General features: G+C 39.5%; 1 protein-coding gene across 1 annotated transcript in view; it reads left to right on the forward strand.

Moving 5' to 3' along the window:
* The window catches only part of LOC101864208 (nesprin-1), a gene marked incomplete in the record, with an annotated part of 244,542 nt that overhangs the window by 192,893 nt on the left and 25,688 nt on the right, over window positions 1–25,961 (forward strand). The window contains 30 exon segments of the mRNA XM_005093370.3: window positions 627–809; window positions 2,223–2,384; window positions 3,131–3,259; window positions 3,970–4,182; window positions 4,736–4,933; window positions 5,495–5,671; window positions 6,333–6,428; window positions 6,916–7,230; window positions 7,782–7,928; window positions 8,443–8,613; window positions 9,120–9,274; window positions 9,920–10,063; window positions 10,615–10,788; window positions 12,332–12,494; window positions 13,055–13,381; window positions 13,788–13,976; window positions 14,719–14,859; window positions 15,450–15,639; window positions 16,097–16,239; window positions 17,162–17,328; window positions 17,911–18,070; window positions 18,609–18,833; window positions 19,535–19,698; window positions 20,334–20,577; window positions 21,387–21,713; window positions 22,755–22,862; window positions 23,564–23,776; window positions 24,468–24,664; window positions 25,297–25,414; window positions 25,719–25,885. Coding sequence (XP_005093427.3) covers window positions 627–809; window positions 2,223–2,384; window positions 3,131–3,259; window positions 3,970–4,182; window positions 4,736–4,933; window positions 5,495–5,671; window positions 6,333–6,428; window positions 6,916–7,230; window positions 7,782–7,928; window positions 8,443–8,613; window positions 9,120–9,274; window positions 9,920–10,063; window positions 10,615–10,788; window positions 12,332–12,494; window positions 13,055–13,381; window positions 13,788–13,976; window positions 14,719–14,859; window positions 15,450–15,639; window positions 16,097–16,239; window positions 17,162–17,328; window positions 17,911–18,070; window positions 18,609–18,833; window positions 19,535–19,698; window positions 20,334–20,577; window positions 21,387–21,713; window positions 22,755–22,862; window positions 23,564–23,776; window positions 24,468–24,664; window positions 25,297–25,414; window positions 25,719–25,885 — 5,507 coding nt within the window.

The raw sequence follows: 25,961 nt of genomic DNA on the forward strand, positions 1-25,961 counted from the left end.
GTATCGGTGGGTAGAGAGGGGTATGTGGGTGGGGAGGGGGGCATGGGCGTTGTTGGGGCAGGAGGGCAGAAAGGGGGAGGGGGGTGATGAGAAGGGAACAATATGAGATCTATGTGTATTTATATTTAAAGATTATTATTAAGTGTTTAAGTGTGCTATCAAAATTGGCCAAGATCGCCACTCATTGTGGAGGAGAAGAGTGATTGTCTTAGACAGGTGGACATCTTGGACAATGTCATTTTAATTTTTAAAAATTTAATGCGATGTGAGAGTTGTTTGTACTTGTGATTGTCTTGTACCGGTGGCCGTTAGTGCAGGTTTGACTGTCTATACATCAGCTATATATATATATATACAATATAAATATGTTTATACCTATATACGTAGCCCTACATACACACGCACATATATGAATATAAATCTGTGTGTATGTGTGTTTATATAATGTATAATATCTGTGTGTATGTGTCTGTGTGTGAGAGTAATAGAAACAGTGGCACTATGTGTACACATACTTGTGAGAGAAGGAGACTGATCAAGAGTAATAACGAATATTATTTTCCAGTCTCGAGAATGTATAACAAAAAGATCTACCTGTACTTGATTGTACTTTTGCTTAATTTTAGGACACTGTGGCTGAGATGGAAGGTATCGGTGATGATATCGCGAGAGTACGAGAGAGCGGGGAGCAGCTGATGGAAGCCCCGGAGTCAGAGAGCTACAAGGCCATGCAAGCTACGCTGACCATGTTGGAGGACCGATACAACAACCTCAAGACTATGGCTGACGACAAGGGCAGACAGTTACAGGTAGGGCATGACGGATACAGATGGGGGCGGGGGAGAGGCTTATGGGATGTGTGTGTGTGTTTATACGATATATGTGAGGCATTGCGGGGAAATCAGGCGCTCTTCAAAATAATGAACTCAAATAAATGGGCATTTTTCTGGAAATTTTTTCTAATTTTCTTTTTTTGACTAAACACCATTTACGTCCTTTAAAAACACATTTCTGTGTGGATTTTTACTGAAAAACTATTGTAAAAGGCCCGAAAAATCTAAATTTTTTGTTTTGAAGGCCTCTCAAGCTATGGAAGTTTCCAAACTTCGGCGGCCATTTTCTCGCTAATGTTACCTCTGAAACCAGGAGACCCCTCCTCCTTCAATCGCAAGTATCTCGACTTCAATTCAACATAGGTGGATTTTTTTTCACCAAAAGCATGACAAATGAACAGGCTTTAAAACGATACAAATAACCCCATATGCTCAAAAACTGACGAGCGCATGATTCCACCACGTCGTGCCACATATAATGTCCGTGTGCATGTGTCTGTGTGTGGAAGTAATAGCATCAGGGGCAGTCGAAAATGTCTAAGACTTCCACCCATTGTCGAATAGGAAAGTGGGTGTCTTAGTAACTGGCTTAGTCAGGTGGACATCTTACACCATGTAATTGTAATGTGAAAAAAAAAAGCAAAGGGTAATGAGAAGTGAGTGTCTGTGCAAGTAATTGTCTTATACAGGTGGCCTTTAGAGCAGGTTCAACTCTATTTTAGTGACACAAATACATGGTTAATGGCTTTGTCTCGAGAGAAAGTAAAGCTCAACAACCCCTCTCCCTTCCCTTAATGGCATATCTACTTGCTAGATGCTGCTTCACTGTTTTTTCTTGTTTTCCCTCTTTCATCAGAAATATCTGCTTGCCTGTACCACAACTGAATCCTCATATTATACAAAATCTTTATTCTTTTCTTTAAATTTGGTGCATAAAATATATTCTTGTAGCTTGAGACTTATGTTTTCATTCTGAAAGTGACAATGTTTGCATATATTTTAACTCTTTATCTGCGAGGGGAGTAAAACCACTATGCCTGGGTCCTTTTTTGGTACTAAATTTAAAATTGAGAAAAGCGTCACTCAACTGGTCTTTAAATCAAAGCAAGTGAGTCGGTTTTGATATTTCTTCATATAATAAATTAAATCCTGATAAAAGAGACCTGTTTCGGCGATTGCCGAAAAGTAATTAGATGTGGAAGTCGTCAAAAAGGAATGTGCGCGAGACGCTGGCAGCAACTCACCGGCACAGCGGTTCCGACAGCGAGCCGCTGGGAGCGTTTTTGCCAGAGATATAAAGTTAAACTAAACTTGCTATGACTTGTAAAAGTTAAAGTTAAAGCATTTTCCTTTGTATTAATTGTTCTTTCCCTTTCCCTTTGTTGTCAGGAGGCCAAGAAAGACCAGGAGAAACACAACATCTCCCTGGCGGCCTACAAGAAACGTGTGGAGAAACTAGAGGAGTGGCTGGATGAGACAAAGGCCAGGCAGGCGGCACCGCTGCCTTCTGACAACCCTCGGGCTCTGCAGGCTCAGCTCGATGAAAACAGGGTAAGAAGTTCAGGCTGATCTGTTCCTTAACTTTTTATCTCCGAGGAAGGGTAAACTCACTATGCCGGGGGCCCTTTTTAGTACTCAATCTAAATATGACAAAAACGTCACTAAACGGGTCATTAAATCAAAACAGCTGAACCTATTTAGTTAATTGTTCATCTAATGAATGAACTCCCGGTAAGTAATTTGGCGTCGAAGTCATCATAAATGAATGTGCCCAAGCCGCTAACAGCGGCTCACCAGCACAGCAGTTCCGACCAAAAGCCACTGGGAGGGGTTTGCCGGAGATAAAAAAAAATTTTAATGTACAAAATTTTATAGGTTTAGCACTTTTTGCATCACTGTAAGTTTATTTAAGAGGCAGGACCTCAGAATTCAATGTCCATCTCCAATAGGTCTGAGCCAAACGAGAAAATTTGTCCAAAGCACCTTTCCCAAAGATGCAACGTCGGACTGAGCTGAGCCTCAAAACCCCGAATCTACTATCTCACGATTAATGTTTTACTTTTGCATTTAGCTGAAAAAAAAGTATATCAAAGGTGTTTCTGTTCAGTATCATATGATTATTGCAGTCTAAACATAATATAATGGCGTGCAACTGCTTGAAGCAGTTTATTCAAATACACAGTAGTCATTATTGCTGGTCTATGCTACACTGCTCCATGCCTTTTCTTTGGGATTAGAGTCTGGCTGGAGACTATGAAAAATTATGAAATTTTAATTTTCATCGGCTTTTATTTCAGGAAATCCAGGAAGAAATCAATGGCCATTTGCGACAGCTGTCTGACCTTGCCCTTCAGTGTGACACCCTGTGTGAGAACGAGGCCCCTGCTTCTGCAGAAAGACTGCGTAACCAACTGGTTCACCTACAGGTAAACATTTTCTGCTGTGTTTGACTTTCACTTGACAGATGATCGGGAAGAAGGGCTATGGCAGGCAGGGTGGAATCTTGCTTCCTAATTATCTAAACTGTGTCAATGCAGGTGTAAAAACACGTACGTTTGAAAAGAAAAACTCTGAGGGGGGGGGTTCCTGTACATCTTTAAAATGAAAAGGAATTTTTTTCCTTTATGTTTGGTGCAATATTGTAATGTCTGCTTTTCTTCTATCATAATAATAATGAGAAGCCTGTAAAATCCAGCTGTAAAGGATTGTTGAGGGAAATTCTATGGCTTGTCTGGCTGGCTGATTTTGCTATGGAGGAGTTTGGGTCTGTTTACAGAAATGACTTCAGTTGTGTTGAAATAGTAGGTCATAATCAGGTACCCAGAAAGGACTCCAGAATTTTTGTTTACCACAAGCATAGACTGAGCAAACCAATGTCGATGGTGTAGTGGTTTAACACTTCGCTGTTGCACGCAGGAGACTCGAGTTCGATTCCGAAGTGAGGAGAAATTTTTATCCAGTATCTCGGTCTTTCCACTGGGATCATGTATCCCTCTTGGTGTGGCTTGCCCGAACACTAGGCAGGGTCAAAAGCTTGCCTCCTTAATTATCTAAATTGTATGGACGGAGGTTTAAAACCACCCACATTGAAAGAAATTTTTTTTAAAGACTGAGTAACACTCTTCCTTTCCCACAGACGGAGCTGGGCCAGTTCAAACTCGTGACGATAGAGAAGCAGGCACAGCTGCGGGTTGCCATCAAAGAAGCTGAGAAACGTCAACGAGAGATGGCGGAACACGACTCGAGCGTACAGCGGCTGCAACAGTGGATGACTGACACAAAAGAGTTGACCAAAGCTGCTGGTCAGTCTACTATCAGTATGACTGGTTCTCAACAAGACATCCACAAGGTAAGTACGGTCAAACTTGCTCTAACGGCCACCTGTCCCTCTAACGGCCACCTGTCCAAGACAATCATCTGTACAAATGAACACTTCCCACTTCCTCCCTTGCAGTTTTTATTATTATTATAATGGCACTGTCCAAGAAGTCCACCTGTCTAAGGCAACCACTTTTCACCTTGACAATGAGTAGCAGTCTGACTTTTTTTTACTGTACTTTCAAATGCAAAATTAACCCTCAATTCACCTTTATCCATTTTGTCAGTATTTACAATATTGTGGGGGTGACCCCAGACGCAAATCGGCACGTACATGTGCTTGTCTGTAGTTGCACTTTTGCAAAAGGATGATATTTGTCTTAGGCCATAAAAATCCATCTTACACATTTGAAAATCCAAAGGATGTATAAAATAGGAGTTGACTGCACCACAAAGCCAACCTAGAAGCATTTGTGTTTCTTCAGCCAACGAAATATTTGTAATCTTCATTCATTTTCCTACAGCAAGATTTCAAAAACAAGCTCTTGATCCTGATGGGATTTTATTTCATTGTTATTCCTCAGGAGTTGGCAACAGACATCAAACAGCACAAGCAGCTCGTTCGCCAAATCAGCGACCGAGGACTGCGATCGGCAGCACCGGGCTCTGCTTTAGCTAAGTCGTCTGATGCGGAGATCCGACAGAGCTGGGAGCGACTTCATTCAGAGCTGGAGAAGAAGAAAAAGAACCTGGAGACGATTCTCAGGACACGAAAACCTGGGGTAAGGCTTTGGTTTTTTAAGTCTTTTTTGTGATGGAGATGGAAATATAAGAATGATAATGTTATGCACCTGACAGTCTGCAACACTGCATGTCATCTCTGATACTGGGATTTATATTGTGAATGTTCCTGAGGATGCCCGTTGAGGGCGAAACATTGAACTTTGGATAAAATATTTTTTGGAAACACTACCAGGTCTTAACTGTTTTAATATCTGCTTTATACTGGGATGTCAATTATGATCCCACACTATGAACCGTGGTATGTAGCTTTAGTTTTGATATCATACAAAGCACTGAATAATTAAATCATCAAGGAGTATGTCTCAATATGGATATATTTTGTTTGACCATGAGATCACGCCAAAAGGAACAAAGTAATTGGTCTTCAAACTTGAAAAATGTTGATGTAATATTAAGTTTCTATTGAAGTTAATCGAAACCAATATCAACTGAAGTTCAGCTGGAGAGCTCTTGTTGGTTGCCTATACTCCGGTACAGGTCTTGAAAGTCTGATGATGATGATATCAACTAATGAATATGCCGCAACGTCTTTATTACAGGAACTAGTGAAGATCTCCCTACATGCTCCGGCTCACCATGCAGACTCTGCTCGGCAGTTACAAGAGGTCAAGGCCATCATGGGTGACTTAGGGGAGTGCTGGAATGACCTTCAAGGTCAACTGGAGGTCAAGCAGCTGCACCTTGATGAGGCTTTGACTTTCCAGCAGCAGTACCAGGTATGTCTTTTTTGTGATTGAATTGTTACCTTATTAAGGAGATTTTCAAGATGGTTATTGCACCATATCTCTTACACTATGTGTACATCCTAACTATTCCTCCGAACTCCCTTTTTGAAAAAAAATTTTTGATTGCCAGTTCTTATTTGAGACATGCTGATCAGAAGATTTCATTTTTGAAATAATCTAAATGGACTGAAAGATATCAGGTCAGATCTGATCTGTCTGTCAAAATTCCTTCGTCCATCCAGGGTCCTTTTTCACTGCACATTATATAAGCTTGGAGGAAGAGGATGTTTCCTGTATTCTTTCTCTTCCCTGAGAAAACATGTGTAAAGACTCTTTACGCAAATTTCTCTCACTTCATAAAGGTGAAGCTGCATATAGACAGCGTAAGATCTTGTCAGTTTGTTAGTGTTTGAACGATCAATCAGCTGCTTGCACTGTATACTTCCTGGGAAATAGTGAAGAATACTTCTGGATGTTCCAGGGTTTACTGGAGGTAATGATATAGATTGTAATACGCATAGAGCTTACTGTCGAGTGGGGATCATATGTGCTATACAAATGCCTACTAATCTTTATTATTGATATATTATTCTTATTATACACCAATCTGTTTTTCTCTCTCTTCCCTTATTATGTTATCATTATTCCCCAGTCCGCACTTCAGAACGTCTCAGGCTGGCTGGATCTGGCTCAACAACAGCTGTTTACTGTACCGGCCACCACTGAGGAGCACATCCGGCAAAATGAGGTGTGTGGGCACTTTTTAGAGATTATTTATTCATAAAATAAAGAAGAGATTGTTGGAAATAAATAATTTTTTTCTGATTATGCTGCAGTAACAGGTAAGCAGCTGACATTTAACACAAATAGATCTAGATCAGGATTTCTGTAGCTGCTTTGTGTGAGGATACAGGACCTTTATTATCAATAAAGTAGTATACGAGTAGTTGGCAGGTACTTTGGTGTGGTTTACTCCTTCTTTTCTATGAAACATCTATAATCCTTATCTCTCCTCCTCCTTTTCTTTGTATATTACTAACTAGTATCACTTCTAATCTTCAGGTCATATATGATCTTATTGTGTTTCAAGAGTCCAAGAGTGTACTTAAACTGACTAAAATATTATTATAATAATTCTACTTATGATATTTAAAATGCTGTGGTTAAAAACCTGACGTCAAAATCCCAGATTTTGCAAGTTATCTCTCAATGGTCATATACTTTGTTGATTACAGAAGTTGCAGAAGGAGATTCGATCCTTGCAGGCCGAAGTCACATCTATGAGCGAACAGGCAGAAGACTTGCTCACATCCACGGGCTCCGCTAACCGCGAGCTGGTGGAGAAATGCCTGAACAGCCTGTACGAGAGGGTTCGAATCATGGAAGAAACTGCCCAGTCCCAAGCGGAGGACCTTCGTAGCGCTGACCGCCAGTGGCGGCAGTACAGAGACCAGGTCAACGAGCTGAAGCAGCGACTGCAAGACACACAGAAACTGGTGCTGGCCCCGAGCTCCACGCAGTCCTTGGATCAGCTCATGTCCAATAATCAGGTCAGCTTTGCTCTCTTGTTTTAAGCCCTCCTTTCAACTGAAGTTTGGGTTATCAAAGTACATTGACGTTTGAATTAATGTGTATTTCTGATAAGAGATCTTTTACCTCTCCATCTCTCTCTCTCACTCTTTTCCCTCTCACTTTTTTCCCTCTCTCTCTTTCTTTCTCTTTTTCTCTTTCTCTCTCTCTCTCTATCCCTGTCTCTCTCTCTGTCACTGTCTCTCAATCTTTTTCTTTCTCTCCTATTGTCTCTCTATCTCTTTCTCTCTCTTTTTCTCTCCCTGTCTCTTTGTTTCTCTCTCTTACTCTTTGTTTCTCTCTCTCTCTCTCTCTCTCTTTATTTCTCTGGTGTCTCTTTGTTTCTCTCTCTCTCTCTCTCTCTCTTTGTTTCTCTCTCTCTCTCTCTCTCTCTCTCTCTCTCTCTCTCTCTCTCTCTCTCTCTCTTTCTCTCTTTCTATCTCTCTCTCTATCTCTATCTCTCTCTCTCTATCTCTCTGAACTGAAAATTTATGTGTCATGATGCTCACCATCCATTCATTTCGTCTTCTAGAAAATTGAGGTTCAACTCAAGAAGTGTGAGAGCCAGCTGGAGGAGCTAAAGGGTCAAGAGTCCAGCCTGACCACTGCCTATCCTAAGGGCGTGTTTCCCTCGGAGCTTGCCACTCTGCAGGCCAACTACATGGAATTGCATCGACGGGTAAGGAATTTTTTTTGTTTGGTTTTGTTTGATCTGTCTCGTGGAAGTTTGAGATTTGAATGGAAGTGGGGTTTGGACTATTGTTTTCATCCTTCCCCTTTTATTTCCTCTGAACCCAACACCAGTTTCCTGAAGAAGGGGCGAGTGCTCTGCCTTTCAATTGACCTACATCGTAACTAGTAGTGTGTTAAACTTTAACGTCAGTAACAGCAACAAATAACAGAAGTTTGCTGTCCTTGTTCTGACTCAATGTTAGCTTTGACTGAACAGTGTCCTAAGTCAACCATGTTTTTTCACGTCTTTTTCACACTTTTAGTTCAAACATGTCTTTTTTTACACTCCAGATTCAACCATTTCTATTTAACACTTTCAATTTTACCATGTCTTTTTCTCACTCTAAATTCAACCATGTGTTTTTCACACTCTAAATTCAACCATGTCTTTTTCACACTCTAAATTCAATCGTGTCTTTTTCACACTCTAAATTCAACCATGTCTTTCACTTGTGTTCCAGGCTATGGAGAAGAAGGCAAGCCTCCAGCGCTCTGTGTCAGTACAGGATCAGTACCAGAAGATGATCAAAGACTACTCCGAGTTCCTCGAGACTGCACAGGACAAACTGAAAACTGATGCCATCTCAGCCCGAGACCTGAACCATCTCAAACAACAGCTGACTGCACACAAGGTGAGTGATGTTTCTGTCGGAATATGGATTTGGGAATAATGCATCTTGTTTAGTGTTTGTGGGTTCTTGTTTTTTTAATGTAGGTATTTTACGCTGCCGTTCAGGTGTTTGAATGTTGCTGTTGTTGACTTTTTGCGGCTGATCTTTTTGTTACAGTTACTGTTATGTACTTTGTGGCCCTGCAAGGTTGTTTGTATGTAAAGGATTACTTATAAGTTTGTCTAAGTTTGTTTCACTGTGAGAAATTAGTACATCTACTTAAGGTATCATTCCATCCATCTTTCTTTTTTCCCGCTCTTTCCTATGATTAGATACTAACTGCGAAAAGAAGCGCAAAAAATGTTATGTGGGTTTTATTTAGCACAAGCTCAAGGTTTATCAGTAATGAGGGAAACTGTTTTTGCTGATAAATTTTGTTTCCCTTCTAATGAAAAGACTTGTGGGTTTTTTTAAATCACCATTTGTTTTTACAATACATGAAGAGACAGTGAATTCTGTGTCCCCAGGACTTTTTCAGCGACCTTGAAGTCCACAAGGCAATGTTGGATGCTCTAGCTGGTCAGAGTGACCCGAAGACACGAGAGCAGCACCAGCAGCAACATTCATCGCTTAGCAACCTGACGCATGTACTTGTGGACCAGGCCAGTCTTCATGGACAGAGGTCAGTCATGTCCCCGTCTTGGTCTGGTGAAGAGTAGTCTGTAGTTTGTACTCTCTTTCAACCTTTTTACAGTCAAATTATGAGTTGTTGGCGGGTGTTTTGGAGTCGTTTCCTCCTTCTTCTTTTCTATCAAACATCTATCGTCCTTATCTCTCCTCCTTCTTTTCTCTCTAGTAACACCTCTAATCTTTGGCACTTACATGACCTAATTGTGTTGCAAGTACCATACAGCTGGTACTAAAATGTAAAACCATCAAATTCACTTTGCTTGAGTCTTTACTTCAGGCTATACCCTGATTATGTCATTCTAGAGACAGAATATGTGGTGCTCTGGCAGAGGTTTGTTGGGTTTTTTACCCTTCAATTTCACGCAATTTCTCATTTTCTCAGACATGTCATTGTCGTAAAACACTCACTAAAACAAAACAAAACATGTCATTGGTGTTTCTGCTACTTATGTAAAGTTCCTCGGGCTCACATGAAGAGGTAGGGATGTTGGTCACATTTATTGTTTCATTTTCACTGCTGCTGTTGCAACTATAGTCATATTCATTATCATAATTGTCTCTTCCTATTAAAATATCATAACTATCATTTTTATTATGATGTTAAGAATTCTGATGTTAACTCATTTTATATAACCAGACTGGAAAGACTGACTCGCCAGTGGACAGAGATGGATGAGAAGCATGTACGTCTACAGAAGGTCATGACTTCTCTCGAGTCCCGCGTGCCTCGACCCATCGCCAGCGGAGACTCACTGACCACCATACAAGACAAACTGGCAAAGTAAGACCTTTCAGCTATTGGCCAATGGTTTTTTGTCTTTGAAGCTTAGATAACAGTGTTCTGCGTTTTTTGTGCTGCCTGCCTACTTGATGTTCCTTATTTATTTCTTTGAGGCATAGCACATTGACAGTCTTTGCAATCATGAAAATTATAGTTGAAAAGCTCATGTAAAATCTTGGTTATTGGAGGACTGGAACTTACTATCTCTTACAAGAGAGACAAACAGTTTACCTCTAAACTTAACCTTTTAACAGTAACATTATAGTCAAATTTGTCTAAGACAGCCAGCAATTGTTGACAAGAAAAGTAGTTGTCTTAGACAGGTGGATGTCTTGGACAGTGTCATTATAGCATAGGATAAAAAGCAAAGGGGGGAGTTGGAAGTGGTCGCTTGTACAGCAGATGATTGTCTTGGAGGGGTTCCCATTAGAACAGGTTCGACTTTATTTAGACCATGCAAGTGTTTCAGGATTTGAGCTTATTGCATGCTGGTAACTAACTACCTATGCAAACTAAGTATTTGAACTGAACTTGTATTGTCTATTGTTCAGATACAAGCAACTCCAAGCAGAGCTGTGTGATGAAAGGAATGCTGTCTTTGAAGTGGTGGACAAAGGGAAGCAAATCTTGCACAGCGTCAACTGTCCCGCGCTGGAGAGCGCTGTCACCGACATGGCGGAGAAGTGGGTGTCGCTCAACACTGACCTCACACACGAGCTGAAGCGGTGAGTCCCTCACATCTCTTTTCTGTTGGTGCCTTTGGAATTTAAGGAGGTTGTTATATCATGTCTGTGTGTGTTATCTGAGTGAAGGGCTCACACTCAGATAGTTGCTCAATTGAAAAAGGAAGGGAAAGTAAGGTAGGTGTGTTTGTTTGGAGGGTGGGGTGCTGAGGTGTTGTTTTGTTTGGGGGGGTGGGTGGAGGTTTTGTTTGTTTTCCAATGAGGGGGGGGGAGAGATAGAATAAGGGGGCAAGAGAAGGTATGCGGAATTACTTTTCTTTTCTCTCCTCTTCCACAATATATGATTTGAATTAAAGCACTCGTTTGTAAGAAAGTTTTTTAAAAAATCATGTTTAAGGAATTCTTGTTACGTTTTCATGCTTTCCTTTGCTCATTTTGATATCTATTCTTGAGCAGTACTAAACTGTGGACAATAAGACTTTGGCCTAAATTTCAACCTGAGAAGTCAGTCCTCTGTTCAACTGATAAGATAAGAGCCGTTCGTTCTGTATACAATGAAAGCGTGTGTCCTAGTCTTGATCACTAGACCATTCCGTTGCCAATGTGCTAGCTTTGTTTGTGTTCAGCCACTGTGCATTAATATTTACAACAGGATGGAATTCACAGCTAAAACTGTCCATCTTTTTTTGTTAGGATAAGTGGTATTGGTCTGTAAATTGGCCTAGTCCATGGATAAGTCAGAAAAGATATGAGCAGCTCTTTCAAAATTGTCCAAAACTTTGCTTGTGCCAGGAAAGAAAATGTGCTTTTATGGAATGGAAAGACTTTCCAGATTCAAGAGGGTATCTGTACCTAGGTTGGTTCTATGAATAAGAAAATACAGCAAAAACATTAATATATAGCGGTATACATATGGGCCCACAGAAAGCAAGACTGTAAACCTGCTATGCCCGTATATAATATGCTCAATAGGATTTAGTCTTTAAAAAAAGAGGAATTTGATTTTGAGTGAAATCTGAAATTAATCATTTCAGCTTTGGAATTGAGAGAATGATCTTTAATGTGTTTATGCTAGAGTTTTGTTGTGGTTCAGAGTCTAGACCATATGAAAGTATGAATTCGATCCAGCCATCTTTTGTTCAATTGGATTTTTTTAAGTTATGTGTATTCATCTCAGTTCTTTCAAAGGCCATCTATCTGGACTAATCTTTCCTCTTGTTTGGAGCTTGCCTGGTAGCCTTTAGGGCCTACTACTGCTATGCCCTTTTGCATATGGACAGACAATCTTAAAACAGCATGTATGGTACATCTTTGACTGGGCAGTAGACACAGAAGAAGTAGCTGTCCCAAATTTTACTTCCCTCCCTAAACAGATCTAGACTTCCTTGACATGCTCCAAAAGAGAGACATGGTATTATATGTTTGGAATCAAGAAAGGTGTAAGGATGCTTCTTACTATTTTACAGGTGTGAGAGGGATATTTTTATGGGAGATTCTGAATTTTGAATTTTACTTAGGGTATAGCATTCTCCATTTATACAGTTTTTATCGTGGCCGTTAAAAACTATATTTGATCTACACTCAGGACGGAGACCCTGGGTGACCAGTTGTCCATATTTGAGAAGGAGGCTGCAGTGTTGACCTCATGGCTCAGTGCCGCCAAGATGAAGTTGACCAGCTTCAAGCAACTCTCCGCCACAGATCTGCAGAATATTGCAGCTATACGGACAAAGGTGGAGAAAGTTCTGGTATGTATGATAGTGTTTCATATGTTAAACTCTTTCTAGAGATGCATCCACGATAGATCTGTGACTTACCCTCTTTTTATTTAAATGTAGCCCCTTAATAACTACATTCTGAAAGAGGTATTTTGGAATTGAGGGATATGATTTGTAAAGTTCTTGTACTACTCTTCAAGTTGGTGTCTAATTTATCAAGTCTGTTTCTGATAACGAATGCATTGACTTGGTCTATGTATGTGTCTCTCTTGTTATAGACTAACACTAATATATTGTGAACTTTTAAAAATGGAAGTTGCGTATTTTACTGAAATCGGAGTATTTCTAAATCATAATTTTATGTTCTTGAAAATTTTAAGGGACCTAGAAAGCAGTATGAGTTGTACAGAATATATTTCCTGAAAAAGGTTCAAATTAGAAAATAATTACATGCAGAAAAGGTGATTGATGTAGTACTTCTTAAGATAAAAAGAAAACTGATACAGTTAACTACTACGTTTCTACAACAGAGAGGCATGTTGAAACGGAAAAGAAAACTAATACAGTCGTCAACAAATTCATTTTTACAGGAGTTTAAGAAAGAGGTGGAGGGTCAGGTGGCGCTGAAGACTCGTGTGCTCAATGTGGGCTACCAGCTAATGCAGAACAAAAACTACGACACCCGTGGTCTCTCAAACCGTCTTAGCGGCTACGAAGAGGAATGGACAAAGCTGGAGAAGGGCATCAGTGAGACAGAGGAATTTTTGCACCAGGCACAAATGAAAGTGATGCCCTCACGACAGGCACTGACCGAGCTAACCAGCTGGATAGAGGAAATTAACAAAGCGCTGAAGCAAGATGCCAAGAAGAGAATCAAGAAAGTGGCAGACATTGAGCTGTTGGTGAAGAAGTATAAGGTTAGTAATAAACGATTATGCAATTCCATAAGTGCCAGTAAAATTCTAGATACTGTAGTCTTTCTTTCCATGTTTGTAACGATTTATGATTGACTTTGGTTGGTGTTTTTTGTTGGGCTGGGGGGTTTTTTGGGGGGAGGGGGTAGTTTCTTTTGTTTTGTTTTGGGGGTTGGGCGGGGGGGGGGGGGCTGTTTTCCTTTCCGAGCTACTATATCCTAATTTTTTCCAGAATCAGGAATAACAATCAGCTCCCAAGATGTAGCCATTATTATGTAGATTCAATTGCGAACCATTTTTGTGCCACAACTCTACATTAAGAGACAATGACCAGTCACAGCATACAATAATACCCTCAACTTTAACTTCAACAACTTTTTTGCAATTTTCTTATTGTTACTTCCTCCAGGGTTACAAGATTGAGCTTTCCAGCAAACAGATGACTTTGGACTTTGTCAACCAGTCGGTGCTGGCCCCACAGCCAGAGGAGGTCGACATTGATGCTGAGAAGATGGAGTTTGCCGAGAAGCTGGGGGACCTCAACCAAAAGTGGAAGCAGGCGGTCAAAGATGTCAACGACAGGCTGGCCACTCTTGAGGTATGGCAGGTGGAATTACAGTAGTCTTCTGCTGGCGATGTTTGCCCTATTTTTTATTGAATTAAAAAAGTTTTTGAGATTATAATAGGGATATAGCAACTGGGGAAAAAACTGAAGGTCAAAAGTACATAAATTACTTGAAAAATGTTTTAATTTGTTTCCGCAAAAGGAAATAAAGCATGTTCTAGACTAGCATTCTGTTTTTATGGCTTTAAAAATGTTTTCAGTCTCAAAGTCATGTTAGTGCCGATTTTCATCAAAATGACACATAAAAACAATGTGTTGAAGTCTAGTTTACTCTTTCTATACCATCAGAGATGTGGGCTTATTACCTTTTATAAATTATGTACGTCTGAGTTCTTTGGAGGATGTCTTTTTTACAGTGTTTTTCAAAAAGTAAAAAGAGTAAATTCTCTGAGAATTAAACGGTATGTTGTTCCTGTATAATGTATTGTTAGACTGATTTAGAAAAGAAGTTCAAAATCTTTTGTAGAAACATTTGTTTATACAGGGGATAATTACATGCTATGAAATATAAATCAGACTTCAAGAGAGGTGAGCCAGTTCATACAATCGACACTGTTTATTCAAAATTGTGATATCTGCACTTCCAATAGATCTGTTCTTTGTATGGAATGACTTGATACTGTTTCAAAACCACTTGACGGGCTGGGGGGGGGTGTTTGTGCCAAAAGTTTAAGGGTTGAATGATAACTTCCTGCTGTTTCTTCAACCATGACAGAGTCTGCAAAGCAAATGGGGCGATTATGAGAAGGCTTTGGAGCGACTACAATTTTGGCTACGTGAACAGGAAGACAAGATCAAACGGTACAAGCTGATTGGTCACGAGGTCGGAGTGAAGCAGACGCTGAAAGACTGCAAGGTGAGTAGATCACTTAGAATGCTTTTGTTATTGTTGGACCTTCTTTTGCTTTGTTTTGATCAAAAGGAAAACTAGATTTTTGCTTAAAATATCAGACTACAACATGGTTTGAGTGGAACACAAGAAAGGAGGGTTTTCGTTTCTTTAGTTTATTTTTAAAAAATGAGATCTACCCAATGTGAGACGTGCTGACAAAATGAGTTACTTCTCACAGTCCATAAGTGGAGATATTGGCCAAAAATCGACACTAGGATCAAATTTGTAGATTTTCTATTGAAGCCATTTTCTTTAACTTTTACATGCCTTTATTATTTCATACACTTATAAATTGTAAAAGCTTCTCCTACAAGCATTTTGTATCTATTTCAATAAGGCCTGAATCCGAGAAGTAACTCATTTTGTCAGCGCGGTTTATCTATGATTCTGCTTTGGATTTTTCTTCATTTTTTTTGGGGGGGGGGGGGGGGGGGTTCTGGAAAGGGATTTTTTTTTTCTTTGTGTTCATTTTAGTTTCTGTACTTGTTATGAAGTTTTTAAAAGAAGAAAACTTTGAGCTGTAAACTGATTGTGTCCCGCACTGTGTCTCCCAGGCCCTCCAGCAGCAGCTACAGGCCAAGCAGAGTGACCTGTCCTCTGTCCACTCCCTGGGCAGTCAGCTCATTGAACTGAGTCGGGAGTCACCAGGATGCCAGCGGTCTGTCCAAGACAGCTTGACCGCTCTGGATGAGAACTGGAAGAAACTGGAGGAGCAAACCCGGCAGCTGGAGAATTTGTTGACAGGTGTGTGTGTGTGCTTAGATTGGATGAAGCAGTGATCTGATTGTGGTTCCTGAGGGATCTTCTTCTTAGTTCTTCCAGTAGTCAGGAGTTGCTTCTCGGATCTTTCTACAATAAAACACTCTGTCTTTTTGCCATTCTGCGTGCCTGAGTTGTTTTGGAGCCATGCCAGGTTTCTTTGTCCTGTTACCATCTTCCTTTAGATCTCCCCCTTCTTCTTTTGCCTTTTACCTCTGCTTCAAGAATCCCTCTTTTTTTTAAATCTTGCAATACTGATGTAGCTGATTCGGCACTTATATGACTTAATTGTGTTACAAGTGCCCTAAGACTCTTACTAAAACTGAGCTGTAGCGGTAGTTTGGTTTGTTCATTATTACTGTTTGATACCATATTAGTTTTCCACTGTTGCACAGACACTACCATTCATTTTTAATTCCCTTCAATCCTGTCCCACCCCCAGACATGTTTGGCCAGTGGGCGCGCTACCACACAGAGCTGGCCAGTTTGAACCAGGTGCTCACCCAGACGGAGTACGCCCTCAACCACTACACCCTTGTGGGCGGCGACATCTCCACCCTGCGAGCTCAAGTGGACAAACTGAAAGTGAGTGTGTTGGGCTACAGTTTAAAAATTTGGGAGGGGGGTTCTAACAAAAATTCAGAGATTATTCTGTTACTCTAATACTAGATAAACTCCACTCATCATCGTCATCCGGTGCCTTGCCGACTGGCGTGGGCAATCATGGACCTCCACTTCACTCTGACTTGTGTTGCAGCGAAGTTGTCTGTCGTTCTTGCTGTTCCCAGCCATGTTGTCAACTTGTCTAGTATGTTTTCCCTTTGTCTGCCTCTGCCTTCCTTTCGATCAAACTTGCCTGTAGTTTAAAAATTTTCCAATGCTTCTTTCCGCATTGTGTGTTCAATAAACTTCACTACAGAAGAAAAAAAATCTTGTGTCATGCCCACCATCTTTGTCAGTAGCTATCAGAGGTGGTGTATGCTTATAGATTTCGCTGCATGTTGATTGTGTGAGTTCCAGTGCTTTGATTCCTGTCTTGTATTAATTTGTTCCCATTAATCTTATTATCTAATTTTATCTTGTCTTATCTTATCTTCCTTCTTCTTTTATATGATTCCTTTTGTGACAGTGGAGAGTGAATTGTGGACATTAAATGGGATGCTGTGGGATTTGAAGGCAATCACAGGGATTGCTTCTGTTTCTGCTTTTCCATCTGTCAATGGATCATTTTTATCACTTGACATATGTTGGTTTTAGGGGAGAAAATGTCTATGTCTAAAAGAGGAATCTTCATGAATTTAATTCTTAGAATACTATTGGTCTCTAAAATTTCCAAAGGCAAGGAAATATACTTTCCTTATCAAAATAAAAAATGCTTCTGAAACATGTCAAAACCAATCTGATGTTATTCCTTTTTATAGAAATGATTAGACCGTTTTGTCAATTGAAACTGTATTTGAAAATCAGTGCTTGATACCAAAATCGCTTTTTAAATAACTTTTCAAAGGGCCTTCAGTCAGAACTGAGGAACCATGCTGGTCACTTGGAGTCCTTCTCCACCCTGGCCGGTCAGCTACGCCAGGTGTGTGAGCCCCCTGTACAGGTGGACATCCAGAAGACTGTGGCCGACATCCAGGCCAAGTGGAAACGGCTAGAGGCTGACCTCTCCGACAGGTGAGAGAGTTGTTTGATTTTGATGTTTACTTTTGTTTTTGAGTTAAGTGCCAAATTTATAGCAGATTAGGTTTGTTGGGGGCAGTTACCCCCCCCCCCCCCCACACACACACACACACACACTCACACATGCATGCACACACACACACACACACACGCCACCCTTCCTTTTTTCCCAAGCTCCCTAATATTTAGAGGTACAATAAGCGATGAGGCAATCACCCAGGGCCTGGATTTGCCGAAAGGAGGTGGCCAGGGACAGAAAAGCGTGGCGTCGACTGCTCTCTGCCTTATGTACCTGACAGTGTAGGGAGAGAAGCTCAAAAGCTAATATTTTTAAAAGAGAAATTTATTTCATTAATAGCTTGTCTATATTTTGTCCAGACTAACATACAGGTATTATGTGATTGATACAGAGACTGGGTTATCTTTTTTTTATTTCTTTATGTAGATAGCACTGAATACTTTCTACCATTTTTATTATGATATGTCTGCTGATACTTAATACTATTTCATTGACTGTTTGAAAAAAAAAAAAAACCCTCTTGCATGCCTGTTAACGCGAAAGTTCTGTTCATGCAGGTGTGCCAAATTTGAGGGTTGTCTACGTCAGTGGCAAGAGTATGAGACACAATACAACAGAATCCGCGATTGGCTGGATACCAAGGAAGCCCTCTGCACTGACCTCATTAATATGCGGGATGACCCCTTGAAGAGGCCAGAGTCTCTCTCCAAGAGCAAAGTAAGGCTTATTATGTACTAATTTGTGCCTATACATAAATTTGTATAACCTGGTAGTAGAAGCTGAATGATTTGTGAATTAGAAGAGTTCCGAAATTTCAAGGATTTTAGGAATTTAGTAAAACATATTTGGAGTCAGACGCTTTATCAAAAGACAAATGCTCTGAATGATGCAATGACGGTCACTGTTTCGAAATTTGTTTTTTAATTTTAATTAAAAAGCACTGCATGAAGTGTTTGTGTCGTGAAACATGCTATAAAGGCCATTTATCTAAGATTATCACATGTATAAACTTTTGTAGCTTTGACAAAAAGTCTCAAATTCTTTCAGACAGGTGAATTCAACACAATGCAAATAGTTATGGTTACTGTCTGACAGGTAATTTTCACTTTATTTCAATAAGCTAAATACCACTCTGACCTTTGGTTGTAAAATATCTCTGACTTTTGCTATGACCCTAGAAACTAGCTAAATCTCTCTGACCTTTGGTAGCTAAATTTCTCTGACCTTTGCTCTCTGACCTTTGCTATGTCCATAGAAACTACAAAAGGAGCTAGACAATGTCCAGGAGCAGGTGTCCAGTTTGTACCGGCTGAGTGACCAGCTGACCAGGAGCATGAGCCCATCCACTATCGTCATCATCACGTCCCGGCAGTCTGCCCTGGAGCAGAGACTCCTGGCGCTCAGACAGATCCTCTCCCAGCACATCGGCACGCTCAACGAAGATCTGTCCATGCTGGGAAGGTTCAATAATGCATTCGAGGTAAAGCTCCTAAATATAATTCCCTTTTCTTTTTTTTTTTGCTCTCTAAAGCCAATAAAAAAGAATGTCTCCCTGGGACGCCGGGGTTTTATTTTTTTTTATTTTTTTTTTTTCATTATGTCAGTTATTTTCACCAAAAGAACAGTTATTATTCTAAGCCTTTATGTTCTGTTTCCCTATATTAGCTATACCTATTAACTGTCTTTTTATTAGCAAATTAAACTTCATTAATTTTCAAGTATTTCTACAAAACCTTAGGGGCATTCCTGTCTCCATTATTTATGCTCTTCCAACTGCGGTCATTTATGTTTTTCCTCGTGCCTGTCACTAGAAGTTCCTACTTGGTCTCTGAGGCCTTTAAGGTCCACTCCGATTTCCTTTGCATGAAACAAAAAGAAGGGATACTAGATAGCTTCTAGATCAAGGCACTAGTCTGTCACAGGTTTACTCCCAAAGCTAGGCTAATCCCTCAGGAATAAGTTTTTTTATACAACTTCAGTATGTTGTGACAGGTTGAATGTACAAGTGCTTTTGAGATGCCTAACACTCATATAGTTTCATCAGATGGTCAACATAATAAAAGAAACTAGTGAGGAAAGGATCTCTGTACTCGTATGTATTCTCATATCATATCAAATTATGTAAAAGTTCTCATTGCAAGCCAATAATCATTGACATTCTCATTCCAAATGTACTCTCAGCTTGTGAAGAAGTTCTTGGACCAGGCTGAGACCACACTGAGACAAGCCGACCCGACGAAGGCAGCCGAGCAGCATGTCCTCCAGAGGAGACTGGAAGAACTGCAGACGTTGTTGTACCAGTTCAGCAGCAACATGAGCAAACTGGACGCAGTCAATGACTTGGGGTTAGTGCATAATAATAATGATAATAATAATAAGGATAATAATAATAAGGATAATGATAATCATAGTAATAATATTAATAATAATGATGGTAATAATAATAATATTAATAATAATGATCAGAAGAAGAAGAAGAACTGCATTTATAAAGTGCAGATCCATGCTCTACAGCATGCTGTATTCGCTGTACAACTATTATCAGTCATGAACTATTCTTTCCCATGTGCAGGTTGCGGACATTAAAGATCCCTTGGTGGTCCTAAAATCCTAAGAGTTGGCTTTGGCCGCCACCCACTCAAAATTCAAAATTTCCTTCCAACTGAAAAATGTTAATGGGTCTTGTGTGCTCATATGACCTTATGCAGTTGCGAGCGCCAAAAAACACTTACCTAAAAAAATAACTATTCTTTTTCAAGTCTCAGAAATGCTTTCAAAATTTCCAGGACTAGTCATTTCAGTATTCAATAAAAACTGACTTCAGTGTTACCTTATTTTTAATTCAGTAGCACTTGTGTGAGGGAGAGAACCTGCCACAGAGATTGCTACGTTAGGAAAGCATAACTACTTGTTTCACCATTTGTTAAATGTTGATATTTTGTAGTGACAGAACTGTAAATGATATCTTTTGTCCGTCTAGGTACCGTTTGGCTCTCAATGAGGCAGACGCTACACGCCTACGGGAACTGAACCACAAGTGGCAACGGCTCTACGAGGACGCAAGTGATAGGTCAAGGTCATTGCAGAGCGACGTGCTTGTACAACAGGACTATACGTCCAAGTGCGAGACATGGATAGCCTTCCTAGCACAGACTGAGCAAGATTTGGCCAAAGAGATCAAAGGAAATCTGCCCGATCTGATTGATCAGCTCAGGAAGTGTAAGGTGAGTGACCTTGGTCGATGATATAATTGTATGCCCGATATAAACAGTGAGAGATGCATTAAGAAAGGATTGAGACTGAGGAAAAGAAAGTAAAAAGTTATATGACAGATAAATAAAATTACTTTTAAGTAGTCAGTGATGAGATTAACAGTAATAAACATTGGAGTTCATGGGCAGCTTTGACTCAAGTAATATGTAAATTGTAATACGACTGAATATGTTCATCTTGTAAATACTACATGTGTCTCTCAGATATTCTTCCATTTTCTCCGCATAAGCAAGTTATGAAACTAGACATGTTTTAGATATTTGTTGCTTGAAGTGAAAATGAGTGGACGTTTGTGTGATTTGATTTGACAAACGGCAATACAGAACATGGACCAACAATTTCTGTACTGTAATGAAGTTCTTTTGATCTTGGAGAAAGAAAAAAAAGAAAAGGGTTCAGAAAACCAAGTGCATGTTGATGATATTGTTGCAAAATTGCTAGTCCAATAAAGTCAACTTTACAAAAAACCTACGGAAATGACTGATTCTGTTTCTTTGCTTTTATTACTTTGTGGAATTGGGAAGCTTTCTTATCTCTATTATTTTACTTAAAAGCATAAAACTGCATCAACACAGTATATAGGGTACATTTGTTTTGTAACTGAACATCAAAGAGAAGGTAGGCGGGGGGGGGTAGCCAGTGCACCCAATACCATGGACATGATTGACGATATGACATCAATAATGCAAGATCAGTTACGATAAAATGGTATTTAGGTGTTTTATAGATTTTGTATCCATGTACTTTCATTCATTTCCAGCAATTTGAAAATGAGATGTACAGCCGCCAGCAGATCCTTCATGCCATCATCAGCGATGGGCAAAAAATGATGCGTGCAGGAGAGGTGAAAGACAAAGAAGAGTTCCAGCACAAGCTTCAATTATTGACCGAGCAGTGGCAGAGTGTCATGAGGAGAGCCAATCAGAGGCGTGCTATTATTGAGGACATCATTGGCCAATGGCAGCAGTTCAACTCTCTGAGTGAGCAACTGGGGATGTGGCTCAAGGATAAGGAGGAAGCCATGAGGGCTTATGAGTTTGATTCTGCCTCTCTGCAGGTCATCAGGAACCTTGCTGAGAAGGTCAAGGTAAGAAAACATCTTGTAGTACTGGTGAAAAGGAGTGAATCTTTAAAAAAAGTTGAAAGAAAGTTGATGAATCATTCATCAGCTTATTATTTCTATCCACTTTATTGGTCCAAAATGTAGCCCACTTCTGAATGAAAAGAAGTTAATGATTGTGAGTTTTGAGATATCTAATCATTTTTTTTCAAGGTTAATTAGAGTACTATGATAGAAAAAAATGTGTGTGTCTCGCTTAAAGAAAAAAAATTGGGAGAAAATCTGCATCACCCCAGATGCAAAAAGTTTGCCCATATGTGAAAAATATTTGAAAAATGGGTATTCCAATGTAAAGCGCATTGAGCTACTTTTTTTTGGAAATGCGCTATATAAATGTTATATATTATTATTATTATTTATGTGAATCTTTGTTTTCGGCTTTTTGAAACGATTATTGGATTTATAGTTTCCTTTAGCAAAGCACAGGGTTTCTCTCGCTTTAAACAAAATATGGTCCCTTACCAAGCAACTTTCTAATGTTCTGAACTTTCTGTAATATTGTTTTGTTTCTAGATCCATGTGCAGAAATATCAGTAGCGGTACCCTAAGCTCTGAAAAATTAAAAGAACTATATTGCAGTAATATGACTGGGGCCTTTTAGCAGGAAAATGAAGAAAAGGACAAGGCTTATAATGAAATTCTACTTGTGATGAGTAAGTTTCAAACTGAAGATCTGAAAATCTGAAGATTCCTGAGCTTCACAAGTTGATGTAATAATGATAAACCTTAAGCACACGTGGCAGCAAGTTGTTCCAATGTACTAAGCCCAAAATTTTTAATTTAAAAAAATTGCAGTTTCTTCATGTATGGTATCCATTGCAAGTGCTTGAGAAAAATGTTGTGGAAATTCAGATTCTAAATGTTGAAAAGGCAACAAAAGATACAGAATGTTGGTAAAATTGTTTTTATAATGAAATAGTTCTCTTTCTTCTCCTGAAAAAAATTGTCTTTCTGGGCTTAGAATGCTTGCAGAGTTTGCTGACATTGTACTCGTTTATTTGTTCTCAGACCACACAGTACGAGTTCAAGCTGCAGGAGAACATATTCAGCAAAGTTCATGACCTGGGCAACGCCTTGCTGCCTCGTGCCGACACTGGAGCAGCTGCAGAGATCAAGGTAATGTCTCTTTACATCTGCGCGTCCTTGAGGGCATGGTATCCTCATATCAACTCAAATACTGTTTGTCCAAGATGGCCACTGATTGTCAAGAATCAAAGTGATTGCTTTGGCAGGTGGATATCTTGGACAGTGTCATTACGATAGAAAAATAACGGAAATGGTCATTTGTAAAGGCACATTACATGAATTTTCCTCACTTCACCCAGGTGGGAATGGGTAGCTGGCCACAGACAGCGAAAGATCTTGTCAGTATGTCGTTAGTGTTTCAGCACCTATAAATTTCAGCTTGCACTGTATGCTTCCCGGGAAGTTGAGGTTGTTTCAGAATGCTCCCAGGTCTGCTGGGGTAATAGTATAGATTGTGAAACGCATAGAGATTGCTGTTGAGTGGGGATGTGCGCTATACAAATGCTATATATTATTATTATTATTATTATTATTATTATTACCGGTGACTGTCTTGGGTGTCGGGTGTCATGAAGGCTGGCTGGACGATAATAGCGTCTTATCTCTTAGATTAGCCAAGTTGTGTTGACGGAAGCACCACTTTTACAACTATCCTTCTCAATCTAGTTAAAAAGTTTCAATGACAGAACTTTGCCTTAGAATTGATTAAATTACTTAATTTGAAAAGGATTTGACAAATAAAATATTGATAAAAATATTTACAAAACTTTTTCTTTTAATCATTTCATCAGAATACATTGGATCAGTTGCAACGTGACTGGTACAAAGTGTTTGGAACCCTGGATGACCACCGGTCAAGACTGGACAGTGTCCACCGACAGTGGCAGGATGGAGAGGAAGACATTGAGGAAATCCTGAACTGGTTGAAGGAGATCAGACAGTTCCTGCACGCCCCACTGCCATCCACTTACGACACATTGCAAGCCGACATGAACAAATGCAGGGTAGATATTGATTTCTGCCTACTTCATTTTTTTATCCTTCCTTATTCTGTTTTTAAGAGTTGATGTGTTTACAGCACAACTGCACAATAAAGCTTGCATCTTTCTGGATAATTTTAACATCCACTTAACGTAACAATGATGACCACAGTTTTCCTGGAACAGATTAGAAATACAGTGGGATCAACTTAAACCAAACATGTTTAATTGGGAAACAGCAGTGAACTAGAAGAAAACAGAATCCCCAATTGTTTTCTTCGCTATTTGAACAATCTCTTTAAATCAGGAATAAGGCTAAACTAAAGAAAGTCTGGCAGTCCTCCCCGATTTTTATTTATTATTTTAGTAAAAAGGTTAAACTGAATTTTGCTGCTGGCATGATCTTGGCACTGAATGTATCCCTTCAACCTGTTCAATAGCTCTTATTCTATTTGAAATTGATTTCCAACTTGTGAAATTAATTTCCATCGGGTAGAATCTGCTATTTTTGCTGTCATTTTCACGTTTTAATATTATGAAGTCAACTTGGTGCTTTATTATACTTTCCATTTGGCTGGGTTTTTTATCCTCTACTTTTCCTTTGACTATGTGCCAATCCATATTATATTGCTTTTTTAAAACTACAATAATATTTAAATATTCTAAGGAAATATCCCTGCAAAGTCTTTAATTATCTTTTCTTTTTACCTTCCAGGACATTGCCACTTCATTCCTAAATTCAGAAGACAAACGTCAGAGCTTGTTGGCTCGCGAGAAGCAGCTGGGTCGCTCAGTGCAGCCTGAGGACATGAACCTGCTCCATCAAAGAATCCGTCTGCTCAACAAACAGTGGGAGGAGCTCCGGCACCAGACACTCATTCGAGAGCAACGTCTGAGTGAGGCAATGTTTAGGTGAGGAGGTGTAAATTTCTAGTTGTTCTTCTTTCTCAAGAGGGCAGTTTTTGCCTTGTTGCTGGAAAGAAGTATTTTCATGTGTGGCATCACTGTGGTGATTTGATCTTTCAAAACAAACAGACCCGTTGACATAATACATTTCTTAGTATTCTACTTTTTGCCAATGTGCCCTTTTGTGAATTAAGTTCCTTGAATGTGGAAAACAAAAAGAGAATAATTTTTCCTTTGTTAGTTGTCCATAGGGAAAGTATTCTCATGAAGAAATCTATTCCATTTTTCTTTTAGTTTTATCTTTGCCTACATCACTGACAAAAATCATTCTTTTGAATGTTTTCATTTTTACCAAATTTATGTGGTGGTATTCTAAAGGACTAAAAGTTCATCTGTTTTTCCACTCGCAGAGAAATAGGGCTGTTGTCCTGGCATATTATTATAGGCCTCTTATTCTTTCAATTTTGTGAACCTTGAGAAAGAAGTGGTTAATATGCTGTTTATGTATATATGCTATAATGTACTACAGATTAATCCTGGAAGCAACAATTAATTTTTAGTTCAGACACACTATAACTTTCTACTCACACTTTGCGTTTTCAGTTTTTCTGACTTATATATTTCTCTATTTTATTCAGATGGACAAATCTGGGAGAGCGCATGCGGTCTTTAATGGACTGGATCGAAGATATGGAAATACGGGTCACATCCAACCGAGATTTACATGTTGAGGACTTGCTGAATAAACTTGAAACGGTAAGTTGAGATCTTGGATTTTCGTCATTTTAAACTCAAAAAGCTGTTTCGTACAGTAGTCATACAGGATTTGTCCATGTCGTCATTTTGTTTTACCACCCGGAAATGGGAAAAGCCTATGAGAAAACATTTACCTGTGAGTTTTTTTTCCTCAGTGTCTTTTGAATAAAAATACTGTGTATGTCTTAGGACCATATTTTAATGAAGCTTATGAGAACCAGATACTAATACTTTTTTGTAGCTGAGTTTAATTTATGTAAATATATATTTTTAAACTTTATTTTTTCTGTCTGGTATGTCACAGGAGTACAAGGAAGAAATGATGGAGAAAGAACTGGAGAAGAATGAAGTCATCGATCAAGGGAAAGTGCTGATGAAGATCAGTAGTGAAGTCCGATCCTCAGATATTGAACAAAAGATCTTACGACTAGAGGATAAATGGCAGCACCTTGTTGCTGTGATGGACTTCAGGTAAGAATTTTATTTCTTTAGTGAACGAACAGTTGGGATAAAAATTAGGATCTGAAATGTCTGCAGTCAGACGTCT

The sequence above is a fragment of the Aplysia californica genome, unplaced genomic scaffold (genome assembly GCF_000002075.1).
Source record: "Aplysia californica isolate F4 #8 unplaced genomic scaffold, AplCal3.0 scaffold00062, whole genome shotgun sequence".
Taxonomy (NCBI): Eukaryota; Metazoa; Mollusca; class Gastropoda; order Aplysiida; family Aplysiidae; genus Aplysia; species Aplysia californica.